The sequence below is a fragment of the Chelon labrosus genome, assembly GCF_963514085.1.
Source record: "Chelon labrosus genome assembly, chromosome: 13".
Taxonomy (NCBI): Eukaryota; Metazoa; Chordata; class Actinopteri; order Mugiliformes; family Mugilidae; genus Chelon; species Chelon labrosus.
The window spans coordinates 25,720,641-25,748,058 of NC_140346.1; the positions used below are offsets into that span (position 1 = coordinate 25,720,641).

At 44.5% G+C, this 27,418-nt stretch overlaps 1 protein-coding gene across 2 annotated transcripts in view; it reads left to right on the top strand.

Moving 5' to 3' along the window:
- aplp2 (amyloid beta (A4) precursor-like protein 2) overlaps positions 1–27,418 on the top strand; it is a 49,111-nt gene that overhangs the window by 19,345 nt on the left and 2,348 nt on the right. Inside the window, exons 2-16 of one of the 2 annotated variants that reach the window (XM_084558644.1) lie at positions 5,649–5,822; positions 6,721–6,850; positions 13,026–13,138; positions 14,126–14,346; positions 14,592–14,791; positions 15,097–15,264; positions 17,031–17,164; positions 17,596–17,670; positions 18,001–18,159; positions 19,051–19,179; positions 21,460–21,559; positions 22,364–22,537; positions 24,749–24,831; positions 25,870–25,947; positions 27,222–27,377. In XM_084558644.1, coding sequence (XP_084414770.1) covers positions 5,649–5,822; positions 6,721–6,850; positions 13,026–13,138; positions 14,126–14,346; positions 14,592–14,791; positions 15,097–15,264; positions 17,031–17,164; positions 17,596–17,670; positions 18,001–18,159; positions 19,051–19,179; positions 21,460–21,559; positions 22,364–22,537; positions 24,749–24,831; positions 25,870–25,947; positions 27,222–27,377 — 2,094 coding nt within the window. The remainder of the gene's footprint in view (positions 1–5,648; positions 5,823–6,720; positions 6,851–13,025; positions 13,139–14,125; positions 14,347–14,591; positions 14,792–15,096; positions 15,265–17,030; positions 17,165–17,595; positions 17,671–18,000; positions 18,160–19,050; positions 19,180–21,459; positions 21,560–22,363; positions 22,538–24,748; positions 24,832–25,869; positions 25,948–27,221; positions 27,378–27,418) is intronic. The other variant, XM_084558645.1, reaches the window with a different exon arrangement.

Below are 27,418 nucleotides of genomic sequence, written 5' to 3' on the forward strand. Positions count from 1 at the left end.
GCCATGTTTGGAAAAGATCTGCTTTTTTTTTGTGAAATTGCAATCAGTGCAGCTTAAATGTGCTGAAATCTTCCTCAAAGCCGGCAGCCACACATCCCTTTCCATCACTCTGATGTATGAAAATGTTTTCATTTCATTACAAGAATTCATGGGGCTGTTTTTACACCTCGAGACAAGAGCACCTGGCAAAGTGACTCAAGCTTCTGCCTACGTATTGTTATTTTATTTGATGGTGATTAAATAATATGTATACGCTCTCCTGCGGGGAAATTCAGTCGCGGAAGTCGGCAATCACACGGCACAATAAACAAACCTGAGCTGTTATATAAAAGCTCTAACAGAGGCCAATAAAGAAATGTAAATGTTGTAATTGTTCCCCACCGCAAACGAGCTCAGTGCAATAATTGCCGGGAACACATCCCCCCTTATACACATCAACAATTTTTATTGCATCTAATAAGAAAGGGGAAATCAGCGTTCGTTTTATGTCCCCGTGTATTTTACTTATAGATCTTGTACATGTGTGTGTGTGTGTTGCTTTTCTCACCACTGCAGATCTTGTTTAAGTATTAAGTCACCACAGGGAAGGATTAGGTGGATTAATGATGCCAGGCATTTCTCCACAGTCACATGGACACTAAGCATTCTGGGAACCCCACAAATCCTGACTGGTGCCTCCTTCTGGAGCTGCTTTTAAAAGGACTAGACTGAGAGGATGGCTTCACCATACCTCTGCCAAAATTAGACCGGTTGCCACCGCTCACTGAGGTCTGCAGTGTTTATAGACCGGTTGACACTGCAGCTGATTTCACTGTGGCTGTTTTTATTTCCTGCACCGCGGGCAATTTACCAGAAAATGTTTGTCATAAATGTCAGCCAGGCACCACGTTTGTTAGACTGTCTGCTTTTATAATCTGTTTGTTTAGAGTAATTGAAGTTACCACTTCTGTTTGTATTGGATGATTATCACCGATTCCCAGACTCTGCTATTTTGAACATTATGACTCTTTAAGTTGTCAGTTCACCTTTCCCACTGTCCTCAGTGTGTGTCCTGAGCTCATACTGCCGTGAGTGGTCAACCTGAGACCACACACACACACATCCACTCATGTGTACACACACAGATTGGATTATCCTCTTTGGACCTTGCCCAGATGCTGTGTGGTAGGTCACATTTTAACTGACCCGCACCAGTCCAGGAGGATTTCTTACTAAAACCTCATTAAGGAAACATTTTTATTATTATTATTTTAAGTTTGCGCCAGTGGTATAAAGTCTTCTTTGCCCTTTCCTTTACTTTTATTTCTTCTGGTTGCACACAGTCAGCATTGCTGGAGATATCAAGCTTAATTTACCCCCGTTCAGAGGTTTTTAAAACAGTTTTCTTCCTTCTTTTATTCTCAAACAGTGCAAAAAAATATCTATCTACACTAGAAAATTGCCTGAGCTAAATAATCTATCACAGTAAATGTAAAGCCTTAATTCGTTTTTGTCAGTTTCTGCAATTTGTCTTTATTTCCTTCCACCTACTGACTGCATTTGTTTCCACTCTCCTCACTGTCAATCACCCACAGCAAGAAAGTCACAGCAAAATAATCCCTCAGAGAAAGAGACTTTATTCTTAGATCTCTGCATCTGTAATTATTTTTAGGATGTGCGTGACACTATAAAGGTTATAACTATCAAAACCAGTACAGTTTTTTATTCTGCGCACCAGAGATGATTGATGGTGTAACATACACTTGATATAAACAATAAACAGATTAAAACTAACATCACTCTTCAGTTTTACTGCTTTCTTTTACCAATGAAGGATTCAGATGGATGGTTTTTCCTGTTGCAGGGATGAAAAAGGAGTATTTGTTTGTGTCTGCGTCCAATGTTCCAAGCGTTACTTCACAACAAGCGCCGTCGTGTCTTAGCTTGTTTTATGTGAAACTTGGCTCGGTGCGCAGAGCAGGCCAATAAAACGTGTTTGTGTGCTGGAGGCAGACTGGGAAAGCAGCAGCAGCAGCAGCAGCAGCAGCATACTGGTGTGTGTTCACAGTAAAGAGTGCAATTGAGCTAAATGATCCTCAGCCCACACAGCTTTTGACAAGCGTCTGCGGCGGCAGGCCCGTCTCTCCCGCGTTCACGCTTCCTGCCGCCGCTCTCTTTATTGAATCACAGTTCGTTGGGAATAATATTTTACACCGGGACACGGGCCAATCGGCGCACGTCTCCTGGTGCCATTGTCTGTTCACCGTGTTTACCTGAGTTTCCGTCGGTTTGGCTGCCTCTCCCTTTTCCCAGATTCCACTCCCTCGCTCCCTCTTTTGTCTCTCCCCCTCTCGCTAAGCCTCCACATAACGGCAGGTGTTCACACTTATACATGATATAACATCTCGCGGTGAGTCAGTAATGAGAGATGAGGAGGTTCAATGACAAACGCTCGTTAGGCGTGGCGGGATATTTTTCCACAAAGTGCATTTATGGCATTAATCCTTTATCCTCCTAAAACATTATTTAGATAGTTCAGTAAAATATAGTTTAGCATGACAGAGTTGAGACATTAAAATCCTGAAAAGCCCCTTTTCCTCCTCGTAAGTTGCCAAAATGTTGGAGATCACTCAACCTTTCTTCCTTTTTTTTTTTTTAAATCCCAGTATATAAAATAAGATTACAGGTCTCGAGGCAGTGCAGCCGACCATCCTATCTTGTGAAACCTTCGGGTTTACCGAGCTGAGTCAGTGCTGCGTGAGTCTTAAGGTGTGTCAGGGTGTTGGTTTGTGCCAGAATCATCAAAATCATCGGCGACGAGATAAAGCGGCTAAAAAAAGACGAGTGATTCTCAAAGCTGCTCTCGGAGAATCCCAATAAATCACGGAAGCAAGTTACTGTCTGTTATTTCACATGACCTTTAAGGAGGATTAAAATTACATTATCGCAGCAAAAAATACAAACGAGGCAAATGGTGATCTGTTGTTCGCAGCCTTCTTCTGACAGTCACTTCTATTGTTTCTCATTTTTATTCTGATTCCATTTTGCTGGCCTTTGCTGGTCGACTGACCAAATCTTTCTTTGTCATGTATGAAAAAAACAAAAATAGGACAGTGACATTCCAGTTGCGTGCTTGACTGGTCTTGAAAAATATCTCAAAGAAACCAAAAACTGATGTCACAGTCAGCAGAACCCACTGTCCAGTCTGTTTATTCAAGACCAGGTAACTTTGTGGTTCAGGTAACACCGGTGCAATCACATCTTCTTTGAATTTCTGCTCCTCCTCCGGCCCTCTGAGCCCGTACATCGCTTCCCCTGCTGGCGCTGGGCCCCCGTGGTGTTTCTCTTCCCTTTGTGCCAGCCCGACCCGGAGCAGCTCTCTTCTTAACTGCTAAGCAGGCATGTGACTGCAGATTTAAAGCGGCGGCACTTCCACTCGTGCTTGTGTCGCCCTTAAGGAAACGAGGACACGCTAAGACAAAGACGGGGTCAAATGGGTACTGGGTCTAGCCTCAACGGTTTGTTTTTCCAACAGCTGCGTTCCAGCTGTGGTCAGGCTTTCTCTGCCTCTATTGTCATCCTCCCTAATGTCCTTCTGGTCGTCCCTCATTTCCTCCTCACCTCCCTGCTTCTCATACAATCAGCGAATATCTCAGAAAGCACTTATGCAGATTAGAGCACACAGTTCTGTTTAGTGCTTTACTTTCATTCCCGTCTGCTGCTGCTGCTGCCTTTTCGACAACTTCCTGGAGTCCATTTTCCAATAAGTTAGATTTAATCAAGGTTAACGATGCTAACAATAAAATCCAATGAATGCCAAATAGAATTCCCCAACAATTGGGTATTTATTTTGCAGGCCTGTTAATAAGAATAAAAGGTTTAGTTTTATGTTGAACTCTTTTTTTTTTTTTGGAATTATAAAGCATGTCAGGCTGATCCTGTAAGAAATGGCTTTTTGCTTTGAATGTGATTTGATTGGATTAGCATAATGTGACTCCACTTCACCGGACGTCTTTGTGTTAATAATACAAATCCGAGCCTTCAATTTTCAGCCATTTGAGATCAGCACTGTGTGTTTTATTCCTGCAATGGTGCAGAGAGGGAGGAGTGATGAGGACAAAGGCACGGAGAACCAGGAAGGAGAGGAAGTCCGTTGTGAGTCTGTTGTGTCTCCGGTTAACATGATGCAGGGTGTGTTGGCTTGTCTGCGGTTGAACGTGTGCCTGCGATCCTGAATGTGTGTTTTGTGTGCGGGCCGGAGGTGTATTCAGCTTGTGTGCGTGCATGCAGATTCAGCTCTGGCTGGCTCTGCAGCTCATCACACGCTGCAGCCAACTGCTGATTACACAGCACTTGTTTTGTCCTCGCTCTGCTCCATTCTGCGCCTATTGTTAGCCGGCGAGCCTGTGCACAATTAGATGGAGAGCTTTGTGTAACACGCAGTTGCTCAAGTCTCCCTCTTCGGCTGTGTTGTCCTCAGAGGACGCATTCCGCCGTCCGTGCGTCCTGGAGGCCCAGCAAAATGATGGGACATCTTGTCCGGCGGTCTCCCCTGCTCATTCCCTTGATCTGTCTTTGAGGCTGAGTCCTGTTTACTCAGCCCGATGACATGATGACAATCAGGCGCGGATCAGTTCCGTTCCACTTCCTGTCTAGAGGCTCCCTAGTGTGTGTTTTGGGATGATTTGGCATGCAGGGCTACATCGCCTCACTGATTAATTAGAGATTCCCGCGCTGTGACACCCCAGCATCAGGCGACTGTTAGCAGGCCGTGACTTATTGTCTCAATGAGGATGTGATGAGCTGATTGATGTGAGCACTGCACACAGTCGTTTTAAGGCCAGTCCTAAAGAAGATGACCACACCGTAGGTTTGACTGTGTCCATTTTGTGAGTCAGTTTGAGGAAGGTAAATAAGGACGAGGAGGACGGGACAAAGATAGCAGATTTGCTCTTATCAAAGGGTGGGGAGGTAAACAAAGACATTAGCAGGAAGAAGAAAATAAAAAGTTCCACAGAAACACGTATTTTTATTATACTTGTACCTGTTTACAGTGTTTTGAATTATGTGGAAGGCTCCCGGTACGTCTTACAGAATAAATGATCTATCCTTTGAGGAAAGACTTTGTCCCAGGAGGTCTAGACAAGCAAAGCTCTGCCCTCAACTAGGAATGTCCTGTTTTGTGAAGCATGACGTACTGAAGTTTTTCTTAGGTCCGCTGTTCTCTGTGTGCAGCCTTTCAGTCACTCAGTGGGCATCAGAGCAAAAAGAAAAACTTGTGCACAAATCCAATCAAACCTACACTTGCTCAACCATCAACCTAGCCAAACATCCCCTAGGTGCATTTAATTTGTCTCCTGTCTGAACCCCTCTGTTTTCTCAGTACTGCGGCGCCGAGTTGCAGCAGCAGCAGCAGCCAAGACACGCAGCACTGAAGTTGTTCCATCATGTCTTGTGTGGTTATCTATTGCAGTACATGAGCTCAGTCTGCTTTATGTGGGCACAGTTCACAGTACAGTGGAGTTTATGAGAAAATCCAGTGAGGCAGAGTTTCTCAAGTCTGTCAGCCAGAATATTCCCCTAGCATTTATGAGCTCTATAATGACTGAGTGTATCAACCCGTGTTCTCACTCTCTTCTCTCTCTGTCTCTGTCTTTGTCCCTCTGCAGGCGCTAGCAGCCAACGCAGGCACGGGGTTCGCCGTGGCCGAGCCACAGGTGGCGATGTTCTGTGGAAAACTCAACATGCACGTCAACATTCAGACCGGCCGCTGGGAGCCCGACCCATCCGGAACCAAGAGCTGCGTAGGAACCAAAGAGGGTGTGCTGCAGTACTGCCAGGAGGTGAGTCACCGCCGTGCAGACACACAATCGTATCATAGAGGTGGTGAAATTCAAACAGCCGAGTCAGTTATGAAAAGGCAGTGACAGCGAGGTTTGTCATCGGCGTGCAATCAGTTAGGGTGGAATTGCTCACCCGTGTAGGTCCTTATCTGTGACTTCCTTTGTATCCTTTAATTTTATAGCACATCTCATACTTTTGATTAGATTAGGCCGTGCTACTTTAGTCTGTAATTTCATCACTTTAAATGTTCGGCTCTGATAGCTGATTCACTGAGGACGTTTTAGTTCAGGATTACAAGTTGAAAAGATCTGTGTTGTGTTGATGGGGAATTAGCCGCAAAAGTGGAAAAAGTCAATTTTCATTTTACTTTGATTTGTCATTAGAAGCGCTTTTGAGCTCTTTCCTGAAATACAGATATTATTTTACAGTATAGCGGCTGGCATTTCAATTACCGGACCCTTTGAACTCTCATTTTCTCCGGCTGCCAGTAAAATTAAGGACATGTTTTTCCCACACCACGGATATCCTCCATAACATTTCCTCGTTCCTCCTACTGTATCTCCTGTAACACAGGAGGCTGCTGCTAATACTGTTACGGTTTATTACGCAGCTGTCTAGGAAGGAAGGAAGACACAGGCCGCACGTTTCCAAAGCAGCCTTCCTCGGAAGCTTCAGTTGCATTTCTTGATGACATTTTGATGGCATTTGGGGAAAGTGTAAATTGTGTGCCCTTTCACAGTCGAGCAGATGGCATCTATGGAGTATAAAGCGCGGATTAAAGGATGCTATTGAAGCCCCACTTATCGCACCTTCTTTCTATCTCTCACACACACACATACACATGCAAAATTCCTCTCTCATTATTCAACACGCACTCTCCCCTCCTTCCCCCAACAGATGTATCCAGAGCTCCAAATCACAAATGTAGTGGAAGCCAACCAGCCGATTCGCATTGAGAACTGGTGCAAGAAGGAGAAGAAGGTGTGCAAAGGGCACGCCCACATCGTGGTGCCGTACAAATGCCTAGGTAAGCTGCTCGTGCACTAATAAGTTGTCCAAGAAACCACTTAAATGTTTATAAATGGCCCTTCAAATCAGGTGTTCTCCATCGCCAGCCCCCGTTCTATATTAAGCTTTTGTTCAAAGAAGAGAAAGAGGAGATTATGATGCATCGTAGCCATAGGCAGAGGTGACACGGAGCAATATTGGAGTCTGATTCAGTTGACTAATTCTGGCCTTGAGCTGCAGATCTAGCAGATCCAGGCTGGATGGGAGCTAATGTCTCTCAGAATGGATGGCCAAAGGGGGGAGGCTATTATTGCTGGGGAGGCTTGTTGAGCAATAAAGCACTATCTTATTTCCCCCTTCAGACAGTGGCCATAAACTCAAACAGACACACAGGGTCAGCAACAGAGGGGTCCGCGAGGAGGCCCTGCTTTATTACTCCCCATTTCTTCATTCGCCCGCACTGTCATAGACAACTCCCTGCCTCCTCCGTCTCCTGTAGCATCACTGTAATCAGCAGTGGCAACACGGCTATATTCAGGTTTATTAAATGTCAGATATAGCCTCAGTCTGTGCAGACCACATGCCTCTGCGCCCCCTGACTTGAAAAACACAGCACTCTCCTGCTGCCCCCCCGAGGACTGCAATAACAGAGAAATAGAGTTCTGAAACAAAGCTTCTCCCTGTATTTGTCCAGCTATGTCAGGAAGGAAAAAACATCTTCCTCTATGCTGCCGACGCTTTCCGGCGCCCTTCCTCTGTCCGAAAGCCTTTTGCTGATTGAGTTGTGCTGCTTTCCGGGATAAAAAAAAAAATCCATTAGCAGTTGCACTGGACTGTGAAATGTGCTACCGTTTGAGAGCATTTTTGGCTAACGCAGAGGAGTGGTTTTGGGGGAATTCGAGGGACGACACACACACAACTGGAGTGGCTTCCTGGTGGCTGAGACGGGATTACAGAAGAGAGGGATTCAGATTTTAAGATCCCTCAAACTATTTCTCCTGATTGCTACCTGCACTCATGTCTTCTCCGTGTCCAGCTATCAACAACCTAAGACCTCTCATTAAAATTCAGCAACAGTGACATGACTCCCGTGTAATTAAAACAATGCCGTTCCCTCCTCTGGAATAATTAAATAGCCTCGCTGCTTGTTCTTGCACATTTTTTTTTTTTTGTGCCATCATAGTTAAAAGGTCTGCGCACTCGTGCCCCGCCAAATTACAGAGGCCTTCTGCTGCTCCGCTGGGCTGCAAATGAGGAGATTGAAGTGAGAGCACAGAGGAGACAGATGGAGAAGGACTGATAAACATAAGGTGTTGGCGGGAAGGAGGCTGCTCGGAGGGTTTTGTGCTTAATTATGTAATGGAGCATGTTAGGGGCTTAGTTGGAGGGCTCTGATCGTATGCTGTAAGACACGCCACGCCTCTGCCACTTCACCGCGCCTCACCTCTCCCAGTCTATTATTTGTCAGGCCTCTCGATCATATCGAATGCAGTGACGGCTGCTTTTGAATTATTCATTATTCGGGATGTTCATATACTGTTCCACAGAAATGGACATCTGGCTTATATTTGTCACTGTACTTTAATTATAGTAGAATCAAAAAGGAATGAAATACACCAAAGGGAGGTGAGGTGTTGCTTGAAGGATATGATTAAAAGGGCAAAGCCAGCACCCATGTCAAGTTAATAGGTTTATATGAATAATGCAAGTGCTAAGGAAGGAGCTGAGTGTAAAAAGAGAGAGATGGGTTATGCTGTATCCAGCTCTCCACACAAAGGCTCAGAGCCACAATCCCTCCATGTTTCCCGTCCCCAAACAATGGCTCTTGCAAATGAATGTGATTTTTGTTCAACGGCTCTCTAATCTAATCCCTGCAGCATGATGTCTTTGTCAAACAGCACAGGATTATTTTAGGGTTCTTTTTTTTTTATTATTACTACGTCTGAAATGGTGAGAACAGTCGGTGGCAGATGTTTGCTGGGGTGTTGGTTATTGTACGCGGCAGACTGCCTCTTACACAATGATTCAATTGTGGGGAACAATTTGCTGGGACAACACAGACTGCGGCGGAAGCGTCCCGCTTGAGAAGGAAATTCGTGGCAAAACAATCATTTCTAGCCTTGGTAAACACAGATTTATAAGGAACTTACATTTATTTCTGTTTTGTAGACGGCAGAACGCCTTTAACTTCTGCAGCCTTCATTAATCTTCAGTGATTTAATATATTTTGGGCATACTGAGGCGTAGTCTTCTTTAAGCTAACTTCCCACCTCATAGGAACAAAGTGTTTGAAGTCCTTGTTTCAGTGTTGTTAACATTTATGGACATAACACATACTGTGCTTTTCCTGTTGACTAATTTTCTTGGTATACCTGAGGGCAGGGCGCACACAGTGACAAGTCCTGATATCATCAGAGGTACTGAGTCGTATGATTGCGTATATTTTGATAAGAGGTACAAACTCAGGCTTGTTCCTGCACCGCACGTCTGGCTGTCTGGATTCCTTCACCTCTCACTGGAGGTTCACTGCAAATCATTTATGAAGACCTTAAGACTACATTCCTTGACTAATATTAAGTACTCTGTCAACATTACACATTTAGAGAACATGCCAGATCGCGTAACAGTAAGACTTAGGCAAATAATGCTGCGTTGGGTAAACCTGTGGTCAGAAATGATTTGCTAAAAATGGAAAAGTCGTCTGTGTGTGTGCGCTGAGAGTTAAACCCAGGAGTAAAATGCAAATGCTCTTTCCATTATGCAGCATCAGATTGCAGATGCCTCCTGGTTTTAGTCATGTCTCCTCCACGTAATCCTGTCGGCAGATCAGGTTTCTGCCCGTTTAACCGCACGATCCATGATGTAAATGTAAACAAAAGGTTAGCTACACGGCCAAAAGTCAAAGCACGAGACTGGAACTTGATATTAAATTAACCCAGTGGTTCCCAAACTTCAGACATTTGACCTCCAGCCCTGTACCCCCTACTCTCACGCACTTCAGACTCCTCATCGCTGTCCGTGGCTATGCTAGCAGCTTCGTTAGCCACATCTGCACTGCTTCTAGCATCCCGGTCAAAGTGAGATATAGAAGTTGAGGAATAGCCTGGGTTGTTGTCGCTGGCGTTTGCATCTTCGCCTGTGGGCTGACTGGTGGTAGCAGTTGAGGTCTCTCTGGAGAGTTTTAGCCATTTATCCATTTCTTGCGGTTAGCCGGGAGACCTAGTTTAGCTCAGACTGATGACTTGACAGCTCAAATGACAGAAAGTTATCAGAACTGTTGACGACATAATTTAAAGACCCAATCAAGAACGAGATTTTGTTCAGATTCAAGATGAATGGCGTGCTCAATTCCTTTTGAGTTTGATTTGGGTACTCTTCGGTCCAAGGTAGAACATCTAAGAGGCAGTGTAGAGAAGGAATTCTCTGATAGCCGAGGCACTCCTTAATTAAAATATCTTTATTACAAAAATGACATGTCCTAACTGGACATGTCATTTTTGTAATAAAGACATTTTAACCTTCCATCTATCCATCTACCTTGCTGCTGCCTCCAAGAACGAGATTTGCTTGTTTCTGGGGGGAAAATAGCTGTAGCGAGTATAGCTATATCATCAGGAGATGATAGTGACCTAGCGCTAGCTACATTAGCAGCAAACTGATACATAGCTTCAAAGCCAGTTGTCCTACAATCTAGCTATTAACATAATTGACTCACATGAAAAATAGTCTTTGGATTTTTCATTTAGGTGGAGAATCAGAAAATGAGAAAACAACCCATTATCCGTTTTTTCAGTTTCAAAATGTAATCAGGCTGAGTTCAGAATCAACTCTTTCGCGTACCCCCTACGTCACTTTACCTAGATTGGGAATCACTGAATTAACCTAATGGTGAAGGCTCTCACATTATAACAACTTCCTCCTACCTTTAGGAACATTTGATCAATTTAGTTCACAAAACATTACATATAGTTCAAGATATTTTACTGATTTTAATCAAATTAATTACAGCAGCTGTATTGAAAGTAGCATTGGTTCATTGATTGTGTTCTCACCTTCACATGCCTTGGACATTTCTAGATAAAGCAGTTCAGGCATTCAACGGCATAAGCAAGGACATCTGATAGATGGAAGGTTAAAGGCAAGGTAGATGAATGGAGGAGTGGGGGTCAAAGTGAAAGACTAGAATATACTCTCTCTCACACACACACACATACACACTACACAAACTAAACAACACAGGAGCACACAGAGCAGGATTGCTTGCAGAGAGTGTGGCACAGCTGCTCTCCAAACACCACCATCCATCACCCACTGCAGTGTGACTGCATCTGCTTGAGACCCACTCCACCCCGCAACCAACGAAACCTGAGTCTGCGTCTGAGTGGACCAGACGGAGTGAGAAAAGGAAATGAAATGAAAAGAGAGCGAGTTAGTGAAACAGTCTTAGAGCATCCGGTGTACGGGATGTGGAGCCGAGGGTTACATTTCCTTGAGCTTTCTCTGGATACTACTAAGAGGAGGAAGGGTTAGCAGAATGGTGAAAAGAAATGTACAGAGAGCCTTAGCAGCGATAAAACAGCCACACATGTACTTGCATGAAAGTAAAATCAGCAAAATGCACGAAAATAAAAGCCGTCATTATGCAGAAATGCCACTTTCTGACTCTTGCTTGGTGTTATTTTATTGGATTGGACTATTATCCCTTTTTAATGCTCCCTCTAGTCAAGACGGAGCTAATTTTAACTTCTTAATAGCACACAGTGGGTGCACGAGGACTGCAAAGAAACTGCAGTTGTCAGATAAATTGGATAAAAATTGCTCTCGTAAATGTGGGAAATTAGAAGTAGCAGAAGAATAAATGGAGCATTTTAAAAAATAAAAAGTCAGAAAACGACGCCCTTCGCGCTTTTAACGAGGGTTTAAAACTGAAAACTAAATGTATTCTGTGTAAAATATATAAATAGAAAACAAAAAAAAAGACGTAAATAATTGACTACCTGGCTGTCAGGATTGTTGAATAGGTTTGTGTCAGTCAGGCAGTCGATCTATAAACTGTTCTGGGGCTAATAACAACGTGGGAAACTGGATCTTAGTACCTGATTAAAAGTACTTTTCACGCGTGGTGGGCACAGAGCAGACAGGCATCAGAGGCTTGGAGGGGTGGTAAGGGGGGGTGGGGGTTGTTGCTGCACCTCCTGGGCGGAGATGAGAAGCAGCTGCTGAGCCCTTTGCTATTTCCAGCTCTCTCCTCTTCCTATCCTACCCTCTCATTTTCCAAAACACCGCTTTTTCACCCTCTGCCTGCCTTGCCTGCCTTGCCTGCCTGCCTGCCTCGCCTGCTCTCCAGCAGCTCTGCCTCAGGACGAGGTCACGGCGACCACTAAATGAGCGGTTATAGGACAGCTCCCAGCCCTCATTGTGAAACCTCTAGACCCTCATTTGTGTGTTTGCAGTCCGCCCACTCTTTAGCCACTCTGATCTCAGCCCGGGCTTTGCTCTAAACCTTCTATTTATCCCTCCCTCTCTCCTTGTGCGTCTCTCTCCCCGCCTGGCTTTCCATCTGTTTCTGATGGCACCTGAGCACCCTGTCAGGCTGCCAGCCCGTCAGCAGTCACTGTCCTTTTTAATGGTTCCTTTGACCCCTGCGTGACATTCCTACGCTCTTGCGTGTTTGTCAGCCTGAAACTATTCATCGGAATACACACAACATGCCTTGGAAACCATTTATTTCCCCTCAAATAGTCTATCCGCCAGCTCACTCTATGAATAAAACATCTCTGAATTGAATTCATCAAGCAAATGATATCATTCATTTACAGGAAGAGCCTGGACTACCTTAAAAGAGTCACAGCTTGAAATCAGATTTCCTCCTCTGCCATGTAGATTGCAGGGTTACAGATGCAGCTATAGAAAAAGGGATGAATTCCTCTCAGCTTCTGGTGCACTGACAGATGTTCAAGTGTCAAATGTCCTCTTTGTTATACCGCTGTAATGAAATGTAAAGGACCAGGCAGCTATGAATTATTGAATCATCTCATCTGCTATCCTTTTTTTAGCCCCGCAAAGATGATTTATTGTTTCTAAACCTGGCAGTGTTGTTGAGCGGTAATCAGGCTGAGAAGAGATCTTTCTTTGGGCAGATTGGCGGCGTGACTAACGGGCATATCGGCCCATGTGATTTTTTTCTGTTGCAGTGGGCGAGTTTGTGAGTGACGTGCTTCTAGTCCCGGAGAAGTGCAAGTTCTTCCACAAGGAGCGTATGGACATGTGCATCAGCCATCAGCAGTGGCACGGTGTGGCCAAAGAGGTAAGGAAGGAATGACTTCATAGGAAGCAGTGGGAGGCTGCGTATCTCAGAGATAGCAGAGCGACGGAAAAGGGAAAGTCCTGTGGGAAGAGCGTTAACTTTTAGAAATTAAAACTTTTAGCTCCTTAGTTTCTCCTGCCATGCTGGTCACACTTGTCTCCACTTGTCTCGGTGAGTCTCTGAGGTCCTCTGATCACAGGCTCCCTGGGAAACCCTCACATTTCAGCTCCTAATCAGATTAGTGTTGTGACTCTAATGCTGCTAATCCCCACCGGACAGCTTCAGAGCCAGCCCTTGGGGGCGATTGCCGGCAACTTTGACCATGACAGTAAGAGCAGCGGCTCACATAGCCCGTCAAGCTTCTACTCGTGTCACTCCCCGCCTCATTCCTCCTGACTCATAATACACATAATACAAATGCCAGAACTTGAGCGTGCCGCGGCCTTAGATGGTGTGACATCCAGAGGCACCGACGACGTGTAGTTTATAACAAATGTTCTGCACCTAGGCGGTAATAAATCTTACCAGAGGGGGGAATCTGGGTGAGAAAAAATGATTTGAAAACAATCTCTATCGCTCACCAGCTGCCACCGAGATGTTCCTGAGCGGGGCCGCTAATCCCTGACTGCTCCAGTGGAGTTTCTCAGCAGCCATCAGTTACTCTGAACTTGTAGCTGCGTTGCGGAGTAGAGCATTGTTGAAAAATAGCACGTCACTCAAAGGACTACACGACTTTTTGGCTGTGCGGTGCATTAATCATTCCAGTCAGTATTTGACAAGATAACTAGCTCCATATTGTTTAGATGGATGCTAGAAATCACTATACAAGAGACCGTAAGTAAGAAGATGCCTAGAGTGAATCAAAAATCAGTTAAGGATGTAATTATGGTTATAAACAGGAGCTTTATAGATTGTCTGAGTGCATGAACACAGTTCTCTGACGCACTTGATTCACCTTCACAATCTATTTTCTTCTACCCCTCTCAGGCCTGCGCCAAGAGCACCATGGTGCTGCACAGCTACGGCATGCTGCTGCCCTGCGGCATCGACAAATTCCGCGGCACAGAGTACGTGTGCTGCCCCGCCACTCGCGCCGGAGAGCCCGCCCCGACCGCCCTGCCCTTCCAGGAGGACGACGAAGAGGAGGAGGTAGAGGATGAGGAGATTGATGAGGCGGATCTGGACGAGGATATGGCCGTAGAGGACAGGTGAGCGGTCGTGAACGGGGAGGACGGTGTCTGTGGCTGCATGCGGCTGTGATCATGATCATGGCGTGTCTTTGAAATATTGCAAGCATAATATGGGCTCTGTTGGGAAGGGCAGGTATTACCGGCCATCTGGATGAATTAAAGTTTTGTGACATTGATCTACGGCGGCTGCTCTGCCCCGTTGATAAATCACTCCGCTTCCTGGCTTCCACCGCCTTCACTCAACCCCCTCCTTCCCTCCACAGTGAGAGACCGGCTGACGAGCAGCCCACACAAAAGGAGGAGCCCATGGACGAGGACGAAGATGAGGAGGAGGAAGATGAGGAGGAGTACCACTATGTCTATGAGGACGAGGAGGCAGATAAGGAAGACGAGGATGAGAAGAAGGAGAGCCGCAAAATGTCAGACAATCAGGACGAGGACAAGACTTTACAGGAAGTGAAAGGTTTGTACTGTGACATTTTAAATTGTATTTTCAGAGTTGCTACTACAGGAAGTTATTAAATAAGTGTTTGCATCATTTTTTACCCTTTTCTTCATCTCACAGCAGATACTGTGCTACTGTTCTCCCTTATCAGAGTAAAAGAGCAAATCATCCTGGCCCTTTTGTAGCTGGACTGCTCATTTTGTTCAGCCATATTTGTAGACGTAGCGGCGGCTACGAGTTTTCTTTCCGAGTGCTTGTAATTCAGACTGCAATTCAGTGCTGCCCCTAGTGGCTGGATGATCTAACAACCTTTCCCCCGGCAGCGGTGTGCACCCTGGAGGCTGAGACCGGCCCCTGCCGTGCCTCCATGCCCCGCTGGCATTTCGACATGAGCCAGAAGAAGTGCGTGCGCTTCATATACGGGGGCTGCGCCGGCAACCGCAACAATTTCGACTCAGAGGAGTACTGCATGGCTGTGTGCAAACGCCTGAGTAAGTCACGTGACAGAGGCCGGTTTGACAACACCTCCCCCTCCTCCCTCCTCTCCCTCTCTCTATCTGTCTGTGTCTTTGCTGCGGACTCCCCGCTGAAAACACTTGAGGATAATATAGGTTTAGTCTGACACCGACTTGTAAACAGAACACCTGCTCTGCAGTCTTCAGCTCTCACTCATGAAATCACTACAGCTGTTGTCACCATGTCGCCTCCACCACGAAAATCAGCTAAAAGCAGCTAAATTCACTCAACATTGTTCTCTTTTATTTTCCTCCTATTTTATTTCTTTTAATCAACAAATATTTAAAAATCTAATTTGTACAATATTTAACATTTTTGCACCGATAAATAGTTTCAGCACTGTATGTATCACTAAATATGATCTCAATTTGCATTTACCTCTTTACTCTATTTACTATTAAATGGGATAATAATGCATTTTATTATTATCCTATTTAATAGTAAATAGAGTAAAGAGGTAAATAGGGTCTTTGTAATGTTCTCTATCTATAACTCATTGGATAATTAACTCTGGTTAAAGCTGTTATAAATGTAAGTGGCTAAAATGTTCGTTTTTAACAATGTAGAAAGAAATCAACAGGATATTAGCTGTTTATTGGTATATAACATTTATTTAAATAGGGTTACGGACACTGTCTGAATCTACAGCGGCATCTATATTTGACGTAACAGTCAGTTTATTCAATGCTCTGTAGAATAAATAAGAAAACAGGGATTTGTTAAAGCTAGCATCATATTTATTCCAATTTCCTGATCATTATCTAGTTTTAACAATAAAACTATGTTATGTTAAAGTATAGTTACTAAACTTTACTTAATGAAATTAAAATCAAAATTATAATTTATTTTAACAATGCACCTCATACACTTCACCTGTATGTTCTTTCTTCTTAATTTGAAGCATGCTAACTTTCCAACACGACCTCTACACTTTTCCGTCTTCTCTGTTTGTCTGTGTTTGCTCATTTGTTCATGTCGTCTGTCTGTCATCTATTTAACAGAACACTGTCAGTACTTTTGCTCAAAACTCATCCACACTTGTCAGTCAGCACTTCTTTTTTTTTTTTTTTTTAGCATCTTGCAGTGATTCACTTCTCATCCGATTAAACCCAGTTCATGGTCATAACGAATTGGATTTTTATTTTGCATTTCAAAACCAAAACCATTTGAGTTGAAGCAGTGAATTTTGACGCAGGGGCTGAGGGTTTACCTTCAACCCGTTGCCTCCGGTTTTTGACGGTGGAGTGAAACGACGGGGTCTCTTCCTGTTTGCGAGCCCGGAGCGTTATTGTTTCTGCAAGTTTCGGCGGCGCGCCGAGTACGTCCTGTGTGTCTGTGTAGTGATGAACCCGGAGCAGAGCCCTCTGGCCTCGCCCCGTGTGACCCAGCTGTCAGACGCAGAGATATTTCCATTAGTGTCGGAGACGCGACCTGTCAGCAGAAAGCCAATGGGAAGATGAAATCAAAAGGAAAGACTGTCAGATTCCCTTAAATTTATGAGACTTGCTAAGAATGGAAGACCACCGGGGAAAGAAGTGCTTCTGTGAGGATTTTGGTCCTTCCTTCAATCTGCGTTTTCCCTTCAACTCGCTTTCTCTTTGTGCCCGGTAGCGTGTCTGTCTTTGTCTTACCTGTGTCCGCTTGGGTCAGCTGCTCTGCCTGTCTGTGTGTTTCTGTGTCGGTCTGCCTGGCTGTCAGTTTCCAGGCCTAACTACTCGCTCGTCTGTTTCTGAATTTGCAGCCATGCCCCCGACTCCACAGCCCACCGATGATGTGGACATCTACTTTGAGACCCCTGCCGATGACAAGGAGCACAGTCGCTTCCAGAGAGCCAAGGAGCAGCTGGAGATCAGACACCGCAACCGCATGGAGAGGGTGAGTTTCCAGGTGGAGTCGGGACACCCGTTCCCCAATTAAAGTGGCAATATGTTTTACGTCACAACCCCCCAGAATGACAACATAATACAGTATCTATAGAAATAGTGTTCATCACTTATTATTCAGCAAATGTGATGCATTTTCTGACTAGTTTTGCCGTCGTTTGCAATGAAAATAGAAGAAGAGTCCATATTTTTATAATTCAAGAGTAAACATGTGAACCAGCTGCTTTAGTACCTGCTGCCTGAGAGAGATTACTAGGAGCAAGGTCAGGATTTAAGGGTCTCTTACTTTTGTGCATTTGTTTTCCCAAACATACAAAAAATGTGTTCGCAGTTTTCTGCCTCACTGTGAGTAAGCAGGTGTAGTAGGAACACCTCGTATCTCACCTAATTTCCTTCTCTTTGCGTCTCTCTCTCTCACTCAAGGTAAGAAAAGAGTGGGAAGAGGCTGATCGCCAGGCTAAGAACCTGCCCAAGGCTGAGAGGCAAACATTGATCCAGGTAAGACACTGATCCTTCCCCCTGGGAATCCCCCCCACCCCCCACCTTTGTCCCTTTGTTTGGATGTGATATGATGGCTTACAGGCCCTGGGTCCCTCTCTCCCTGTTCCATTAAAGATCCTTTTCCCTGGCTGCTCTATCTTTATCACTCTAAGGCTAAATTAGGCCACTGTCTGAATGGTTAGACTTCTAAATGAGTCCCCAACTCCCTTGACAAGCCTCTAAGGCGACATGAGTGAAACCGAGAACTTTTTTTTCCCCCCTAGCTAAAGCCTGAATGTACTTTCTGTTTATACACATAAGTATATATGATTATGATTTTGTTTACAGCACTTCCAAGCTATGGTGGAGTCCCTGGAAGAGGAGGCAGCCAGCGAGAAGCAGCAGCTGGTGGAGACTCACCTCGCTCGGGTGGAGGCCATGCTGAATGACCGGCGCCGTCTGGCCCTGGAGAACTGCCTGGCTGCCCTGCAGGCCGACCCCCCCAGGGTGAGCAACACACACACCAGCCTCCAGGAGCGTATCTTCTCTCTTCACCTGTCTTCAACTGTCTCTTTTCGTTTTCTTCTCCTCCGTCAAACAAAATCACACACGCGTCAGACCAGACTGAGCTTCGCTCCACTTACGGCCCCGTGGTTAATCTCATATCCTGTCAAAAAGACCCTTTGCCAAACCGCAATTCATCATGAGGAGAATGGATTACTGCACCCAGAAAAAACCACACATGCCCAAATCCTCTATGAGCACAAAGTCAATCACATTTGAACCTACAGCTTTAATCCATGTGTCAGTTTTTTTTTAATTCCTTTTATCTAATAGACTTTTGATCTTTCTGCCAGCACACAGGTTGGCACAGTTGAGAGGTGCTGGTTGTCTCTCTAACAAGCCGTGCTGGGTTTGCTTCCAAAAAAAAAAAAAGAGAGACAGGAATTTATTAAATATTTTTATTTTGTGCTAATTGCAGATGTAATAATTTTGCCTGCCTTGAGGACAGTTATTTTGTTTTCTTCTTTTGTTACACCTCCAAAACTGATAATTGCATCTCCCGTGGTGTGATGCTATTTTCTAAAGGTGCTGCAGAAGATCTGATTGTTTGGCACATCACATCTGGGTCTTGTCATCCGTCTCCTTAGACGTTTGAGACGTTTGAGGACAAAGACAATCATTTTCAACCCTGTGCTTATCTCTTCTAATGAGAGGCTCACGGCACAGTTGATTTCGTCTTATTGTTTTGAGGTTTATTTTCTAAAATCATATGGTCCTGAATCGAAATTTGCAATAAACTCACAAAGTATAAATATTCAGGTATCATAACTGACCTAAGAGTAAATAACACAGACATCCAACACTAATAACCACCTCACTCCACGTCCCCTGCAGCCTCACCGCATCCTTCAGGCCCTGAGAAGGTACGTCCGCGCCGAGAACAAGGACCGCCAGCACACCATCCGCCACTACCAGCACGTTCTGGCAGTGGATCCCGAGAAGGCTGCTCAGATGAAGTCACAGGTCTGTGTTTTTATTCTGATAATCACGACTGACGCTCACCACGCTTGACTTTGAAGGTAAAATGCTTGCCACAAATGCTCAGGTGCCTAAAGCGGCGTCTTTGTAACGCTTGTTTTGTTTAATCTGCAGTCAGAAAATCCAAAAGAAACGCATCAATGCTAATTAACCGTTTAGTAACGTCTAATATTCCAGGTCTGGGTATTTTAATTGGTTATTATTTTAATCTTTTGCGGCTGGTTTGGACGATGAAGATGCGCCATATTAAAGGCTGTGTCAGTAAATCTGAAACCTCATGCCGAGTCCAAGATCTCACACTCCTCCTGCTCCTGCTCCTGCTCAGACAGGGGAGGGATAATGATGTCTCAGCCTGCTTCTCTCAGCCCTGTTTTTAAGTGTGTAGGAGGTAGAAAGAGCGTGTGTTCTTCTGAGTCGGAGCCCAGGAGAAGTGAGTAGGTTGTCTGATGGAGGGCGGGCGGGCGTTTCATTCACTTAAGCTTTAGCCGAAGATTAACATTGCGCAGGTCTTGTGTAATGCTGGACTCTGAGCCGCTGCACAGGGATTTGGCTGGAAGCTCCTCTGTTAGATGTACTTGCCCGTGTGTGTGTCTGTGCCCTTCGACACCATTTATAGTTATCCTCCACCATTACAGATAACACAGCAGATGGATAAAACAACATAGAGAGGAGGGGGATGGGGGGAAAAGAGCTGGAGGGATACTATTTAGATAAATCGTGGGATCTGGGAGGCGGTGGACTTCTGTGCTCAGTCATGAGAAGCCAGCTCCTATGTTGTTGTTGTTGTTGTTGTTGTTGTTGTTGTTGTTGTTGTCATGCCTGCACGGTGTTTACTCAAGCCTAGTTTCTGTGTCACTCTTTACTGCATTCCTGCAGCAAATCTCCTTTTTCAGTTCTCATAGCTCTCCTTGTTTTTGGGTTTGACATGTCACTGCATTTCAGAAGAATCCTTTGCAAATAGCAGCCTTGCTCAGCTCCATATGACTGCGGGTTCAGGGATATATTCTCATTTTAAAGCCTCACCTCTGCGGCTTAGGTTGCTTGGCGCATCAAAATCGTATTCCAGCCCTGGGACATATAATCTTCATCGTGAGGATTGTTTGTGAGGCATCCACAGGAAGCTGCAGCACACTTTTAATGGGAGAGGTGCATTATTGCCATCTGTTGCCGGCTCTGGGGCACTGCAGATACGTGCTGGAAGATTAAAACGGTCAATCATCAGGCTAGGAAATAAACACCAGTTACCTGCCAAGTGCTGGTCAGCTTCGTCAGTGGCAGCTTTTAATATGCTGCCAGCCATTTCAGCTGCAACAATACGGAAACCCTCCTCCCCTATAAACATCATACTGCTGGTAGAAGTGGTTGTAGGGATTTTCTGGATGCACATAAAACAAGTTTTGTATCTTTTCGATCAAACGAGTATTTTTTATTTATTTTTTCTTTCTTTAGCCGGGCTGTGATGTGGTGGTGATCACTGGTGCTGAAAGGCAGTAGATCCTGTCAAGTCGGTTCAGAGTTTCAGAACTGATTTGAATAGTACATGCAGCAACTTGTTTCATGTCTGCAACTCGACTGGCTGCGAGCGAGTCTGAGTTCATCTTAAGAAATATGTTTTCTTACATTTCTTGCTGTTTCTGTGGCAGCTCTGTTTAGATTTGCGAAGCCTCTCCAGTCTTTGCGTTTTCATACCGTCTGTCTGCCCTCGAGTTTGCACGGTAGTAACGCCCTGCTCTTGTTATACTGATTAGGTTTGTGTGGCTAAAACTCAAGGTTGCACATTCATAATAAGAACTCCTTTGTCTGAGTCTGATAAATTAATCTTTTATCTTATCACGTGCATTATGTCTCTGCACCGCTGGCTTCTCTGTACAAATCTCCAAAGCACAAAGCCAAGAGTGTAATCATTGATACAGTCAGGTGACGAAACCTCACCAGTGGCGATTAAGAGGAATTTTCTGGGTCATTAATGTGAAATTTTAAATAAAAACTGTTGAAATGGAGATGTTATACTAATAGTTGCTCTTATATTATCTGTTATTTTTATTATTCAGCGAGGTATTGTTTCTTGGATGCCGTAAAAATTAATCAACAACCATGTAAATGATTCTTCTACACTATATGGGCTTTCTGTCTTATAACATTGGCTTTAATTTGAAAACAGCACAATTACTTTGGGTATGAAGAGCAGTTACGCTTGAAAATGTGGATATTAAATGAAGAGAATTATGTTTACTTGACACCCTGTCTCTTTTCGTCCAATGCCAGGTTATGACGCACCTGCGGGTGATCGAGGAGAGAATGAACCAGAGTCTATCTCTGCTCTACAAAGTACCGTATGTGGCCGAGGAGATTCAGGATGAAATTGGTGAGTCGTGATGAGTGGAATACCTGTAGGCAGCGGAGTGATGAAATAAGAATGAAGTAAAATGAACAGAGAGATGAAATACACACATGTGCCAGACTGATAAAGCCGATGCATCACATTTCCTCTGGCTCACATGGATTTTTGTATCTGTTGCACGCTGCCAAAAAAAGGGAAAAAAAACTGTCTTCTCTTCGTGCAAAAAGGAAATACAAATACAGGAAGAGACCAGGCGATGGGTTTTAGAACGTTGTCTCTAAGCCAATTATCGGAGACGGAGAAAAGTATTCTGTCTTTCTCAGTATGAATTTATAGAGGGAAATCTAATACAGCTCCAGTTCTCTGTTTTAAGGGGTCCCTGCTCACCAGCCCTCATTTTTACAATTAGATCTAAGGCTGGAAATTATATTTCGGATGTATGCATCCTCAGCGGTACACTTTGAGGCAGGCGATGTCCGGCACATTTTAATATTTTCTTTTGTTATTAAGGGAAGCGTAGCGTGGTGCTGCAGCACAGATTAAAGTGGAGCCTGTGCAGTGACAGAACTGGGTCACAGCTTTCAGTGTGCAGCGTTCTATTGGGAGATGTGCAGATTTACACGGAAAATAGCTCTCAGAAAAATACTAATTGGTAGTTAGCAGAAATGGGAACGGATGTCTCTCGCAGCAGCTCTCTGACTGTTAGAAAAAGAATGTTAACAGTAATTGGTGAAGCTCCTTTTGCACACTACTGCCGCCATGTCCCAGGTTGTCACGCGTTAACGTGGCCGGTCTGTCTCATACTCTGTCATTTGCTGTTATCTGCAGATGAGCTACTCCAGGAGCAGAAAGCTGACATGGACCAGTTCCTGTCATCTATCTCCGAATCGCAGCCAGACATCAACGTTTCCTCAGAGGAGAGCGTGGAGGTCCCAGTGTCAGAGGGTAAACCGTACCGGCCCATCCAGGTCACATCCTTGGGGTCCCATTCAGAGCCAGAGGGTGAGCAGCTCTAGCCTCAGACGCAGCCACAAAGCAGCATCATGAACAACACTGTGGCTGTGTGGAGAACAATAGGTCATACACATGAGTCTTTGTGAAGGTCACTGGTGACGAAGCACGCCAGAACTGTTGCACAGTGAGAGAGAATAGGTTTACAGTGTTGTTTATGTTCTGTGTTATAACTGTGCTGTGGAGCCATGGGTTGGGACTTATCTATTACTGCACATTTTCCTGTGGCCTAGCCTTCAACACAGCTTTACTGAAGTTCAGATAAAAGCACAAAGCCTCAGGCGTTGGTGCTTAGCTGGAACCAGACACTTTGGGGAAGAAATGAGCAGCTATGGTTCTGTTCTTTGTCACATTTGTGCCAAACAAAAGATTGAATTCTCAAAGAGAGAGAAAAAAAAAAGTGATGGATGGATTCTTTCCAGTGAAATCGCAAATTACAAATTAATCTCAGAGGAATATTTAATATATATGCCAACAGCCCAGAGCTCTTAGACAGAGCTAGCCAATTCTGAAATGGCTTCCTTCTTTGAGTTTGGTTATCTCTCAAATTTCTTTTTTTTGGCGCTTCCCTGCTGAACTCTTCCTAATCAATTAACACAGCTTGATAATCCTGCCTTTTCTCTTCTCACCTAAGTTTTCTCTCTTCTCTCCTTCCTCGTTTCTGATCTTCTTTTTTTTTTTCTGTTGCTCATTTCTAATGCCAAGGCGATCTATCAGACTCCCCACGTGCCTTCAAGAAAGGTTGGTGCCTCTGTTGCGTCTTGTTTTTCCGCCTCCCATCTCCCGTTTTATTCCACTGTTCTCCTTTTTCCTTTCCCTTTGGTACGTTTTTGATTCCTCTCTTTCCCACCATTTCTGTTTTATCAGAAGCCATCTGGTAGTTCATTTTATCCCTTTTTTTTTGGTGACTCACATGGTGACTTTTTTTTGCATTTCATCATTCTAGGATTATCACCACATGCTGAATAGCGAAGTCAGTAGCTTTTAATTGTGGTAGAGATAGGTCGGAGCTGAGAGACTCCTCAGTCGTGTGTTCGCTGTCATCCCGCCCTCTGTGCATTTATCAGAGCTCCATGCTTAGCTATTCCACCTCCCACACACTCAATCTCCTCATCAGTCGGCCTCTTCCTGATAGGAGCTGTGAGATTTAGCGTCCCTGTCTGAGGCTCAGTGTTTCCGCTGCTGAACCACAGCCCAAACTGAATTGGTGTAATTTGTCCACCGAGGACAGGGATGTGGTTACATCACCTGTTTGGTCTGATATGGGCTTAACCTCGTGATTGTACTCGGTGAAAACAGAGAAAATTTCAACCAGTTGTTGAATCTAAATTATGTACAGGGGTTTTTTTTGAAAATGTGGGTGCAACCTCTGCTTCTGTTTCTCTGTACCCATAGCACAGCTGCAGTTTAAGACTATTTACATTAAATCAGTTGGTAGTTGCATAAAAAATAAATCTGCAGGAAAATCAGTTTTCAGCATTCTGAGCATGTGAGTATTTGGCACATCTGCTTGATAAATGACTTAAACGATTAACTGTAAGATTATTTTCTGTTTAATTAATTATTGGACCAATCACTTCAGCACTTACTCAGGTCTATGCAAATGAGAGGTCACTTTATTCTCAGAGAAGTCACTCTCTCTCTGTGTCCGGCTGCGACACTTTGTGCACGCTGCGGTACCGTCCGATAACCTGTGCTGCCAGACGTCACTTCTGCTGAGTGAGGCTCACAGACCCGCGTCATTGTTCTCCACTTAATCCAAAAGCAATTGTATTAATCTTAAGCATTAGGCACTGAGTGACTAGCAGCAGCAGAAAGCAATAAGCTGATGCCAGACTCGGCTCCATCATACATTGTCTTTCTCCTCCAGGGATACAGAATGGCAGGATAGTATGTTGTTGTTTCGTGTAGTGAGTCAATACATGAAAATGTATTTTCAGAAAGTAATCTCAGCTATATGCAAAACACCACTTTAAGAGGGCCTTTATAAAAGGTCAGTGTTGTGCTCACAGTGCACACACTGTGCTGAATGGAAGAAAGGGCTTTGTTGTCACCAGTGCACGAAGGAGACTGATGCGACGGGAAAAGAGCTGGATATCTAAGTGCAGCTGTCCAACACCAATACCACCATCCTCGTTTGTTTGCTGGTTTTATGTCGGTGCTAATCTGCCGTTATTGACGTTGTCCCTTCACCTCCTCCAGGCTCTGCCATGTCTGGTTTAAATGGTCTGATAGGCGCCGAGGAGAGGATCATCAACAGCAAGCCCAAGATCAGCGAAAATGTGGTAAGAGCCTCCCTCGCTGTCGGTTTCTGCTTCTGTTTGTTTCCTTTAAAGCATCTGTAACTTTCTGACTTGCTTATTAACGTGTGAACTGAGAGCAGCATTGTCGAAGCAAAACGCTGTAGGATTTTGTGAAGAGTTCAATTTCATTACCGCAAATTCACTCTGAACAACTATTCTTATGATTGAAATGAAAGGATACACACTGCGCTTTCACATAGCTCTCTTAAGTTCAGCTATTAATGAGGCAGATTATTCCAGTAACTATGTTGTCATAGTTACAGCTATCTCACACTGGGCTATTTGCGTGTGTCTATGTTTGGATTCTGCCAACTGACCCTCATTCAGATCACGCTTTGTTCGACAGTCATTGCATGTTACCTTTCTTTGCCAGACACGCCAGTCCTCCTCATGGATTTTCCAAACGATGCTTGCGTTGCTGCGTCCTGCATGCTAACGCAACACCAGCTGCACCACTGTGTGTTTCTATGCGTGAACATAAGTCATGCAAGTTTCTGTATGCATGCTTCAATCTGGGAATGCTACTTTTCTAAGACAGAGCAGTCTGAAGTTAAAAATAACAGAAGGTGGTGACATCTAAAATGTCTGCCGTCATTAAGTTGTGCGAGACTCTGGACTGCTCTCTCTCTCTCTCTCTCTCTCTCTACAAACAGCAGATTTTGTTTCTGCTTCCTGAACCCACCCACTGCCACACTTACAGCGCTTATTCTACAGGTTAAAGCTCTCAGTAATGAGAGGCTGACAGACTGTTTAGAAAGACGTGTTAACTGTGTGCCTAGAAGAAAGTCTGTTGATGCTTGCAACCTCGCTCCCTCTCTCCTTCCAGTTTGTACAAGGCAGCTCCGAGTGTATCATCAACCAAACACAGACAATCCTTACGGTTTACCTCGCTGCACATTCACACCCTCTCGCTCTCTGCTTGCCTGTCTCTCTCTCCTCTCTATATCCCTGTCTCACACAAGTCCAATCTCACACACATTGTGGTGAGTGTAACCTGGGCTCCCCTGTCTGTGTTGACAGGTGATTGATGAGTCACTGGATGTTAAAGAAGTGGTTTACAGTGCAGAGAGAGTCAGCGTTATGCATGATGATGAGCTGGTGAGTATAGCGGCGCCCTCCACAGGGCTCTCTGGGGAACTGTAGTTATCAGTAGTGGGGACAAGATGAAAGAAGGAGGGAGTGTGGGAGTGTGCAAAGATACGAGTTCTGCAGCTGATAATTCTGCGTTGGAACAGACTCTCCTCACAATCCCCTTTCTTTTTTTTTTGTTTTTTAAGTTTAAGTTTCCTGTTCAGGCCAAAATGTTTTGTTCCTTTCTGCATGGGTGCATGTTTGTTATGTGAATGTATCTGAATGTACACACTGAAAATCTCAGTTCATGTAGTGAATGTGAATACACACAAACTGAGTTTTGTGCTCAGTTTGTGTGTGGAAAATGAGCAGTGGAAATTCCCCCAGTGGCTGTCCACATATGATCAGTCTGTGTCATATGTGCCAGATTGTATCGGGGAGACGAGTGTAGGTTACTGCGGTCGTGTGTGTGTATGCACCAAATTGGCCATGATATTGCACAATCCTCTGCAAAGACACGTTGCATGCATATGTACGCACTATTCCACCAGATGTCGTCACGATATTCTGTGGTTTTATAGCATAGCAAGGGAATTAAGAGTCAGATTCACTCCAGTTTATCTATTTCTACAACAGTTTATGCAGATGAATCTAATTTAAGTCGTCGAAAGTAGTTGTTGCTCTTATTTTTCCTTGTAGATAATTTGCAGCCTTGTTTTTTTTTTGAGTCAACCAGCGTGCAAATCCATTGTTTCTATTGATCATGATGACAATTTACTCAGCACCTCCGCTGTTAAGATTTGGCAACACAAATTACAGCAAGAACCGCAGCAGTGATCTCATTGTATTGTTTGATGGGAGCTGTGCAAACAACACTTTCTAATTAAAAGGATTTTGAGCGCATGTTCGAACATGTTCGCTTTATATCTGACTTGCAAGTAAACACTGGTAGTAGCTTCCTGGATATCCCTGTAGCTGTTAAAGTAAACTGCATACCATGCCCTACATCTTGGACACCGAAACAGCAGCTGTGTCCATGAGTTTACGATCATGCGCATGGAAGTAGCAGCAAAAAACGAATGTGTTAGCAAGTTTTTAAACTGCTACAGTAAAATGCTAATGCTAAATGCTGGAATTTCCTTTTAAAACTTTACAGATTTAAGTGGCTCAGCATTACACATAGACGCCCACTAGTACATGTTGACAGTGTCTCCATTGTCTTCATTGTCTTTTTATTGCCTCAGTGGTCAGCTGTGTTTACATGTATTGTCTCCTCACTGCTCTGTCTATCTCCCTGTCAGGAGTCCTACCGCCCCCTGGGAGAGGACTTCAGCTTCGGGAGCAGTGCACTGATTGGTTTGCTGGTGATCGCGGTGGCCATAGCAACTGTGATTGTGATCAGTCTGGTGCTTTTGAGGAAAAGGCAATACGGCACCATCAGTCACGGCATCGTGGAGGTAAGCCCACCTGTTATTTTATACGGCCGAGGGTGTAGTTT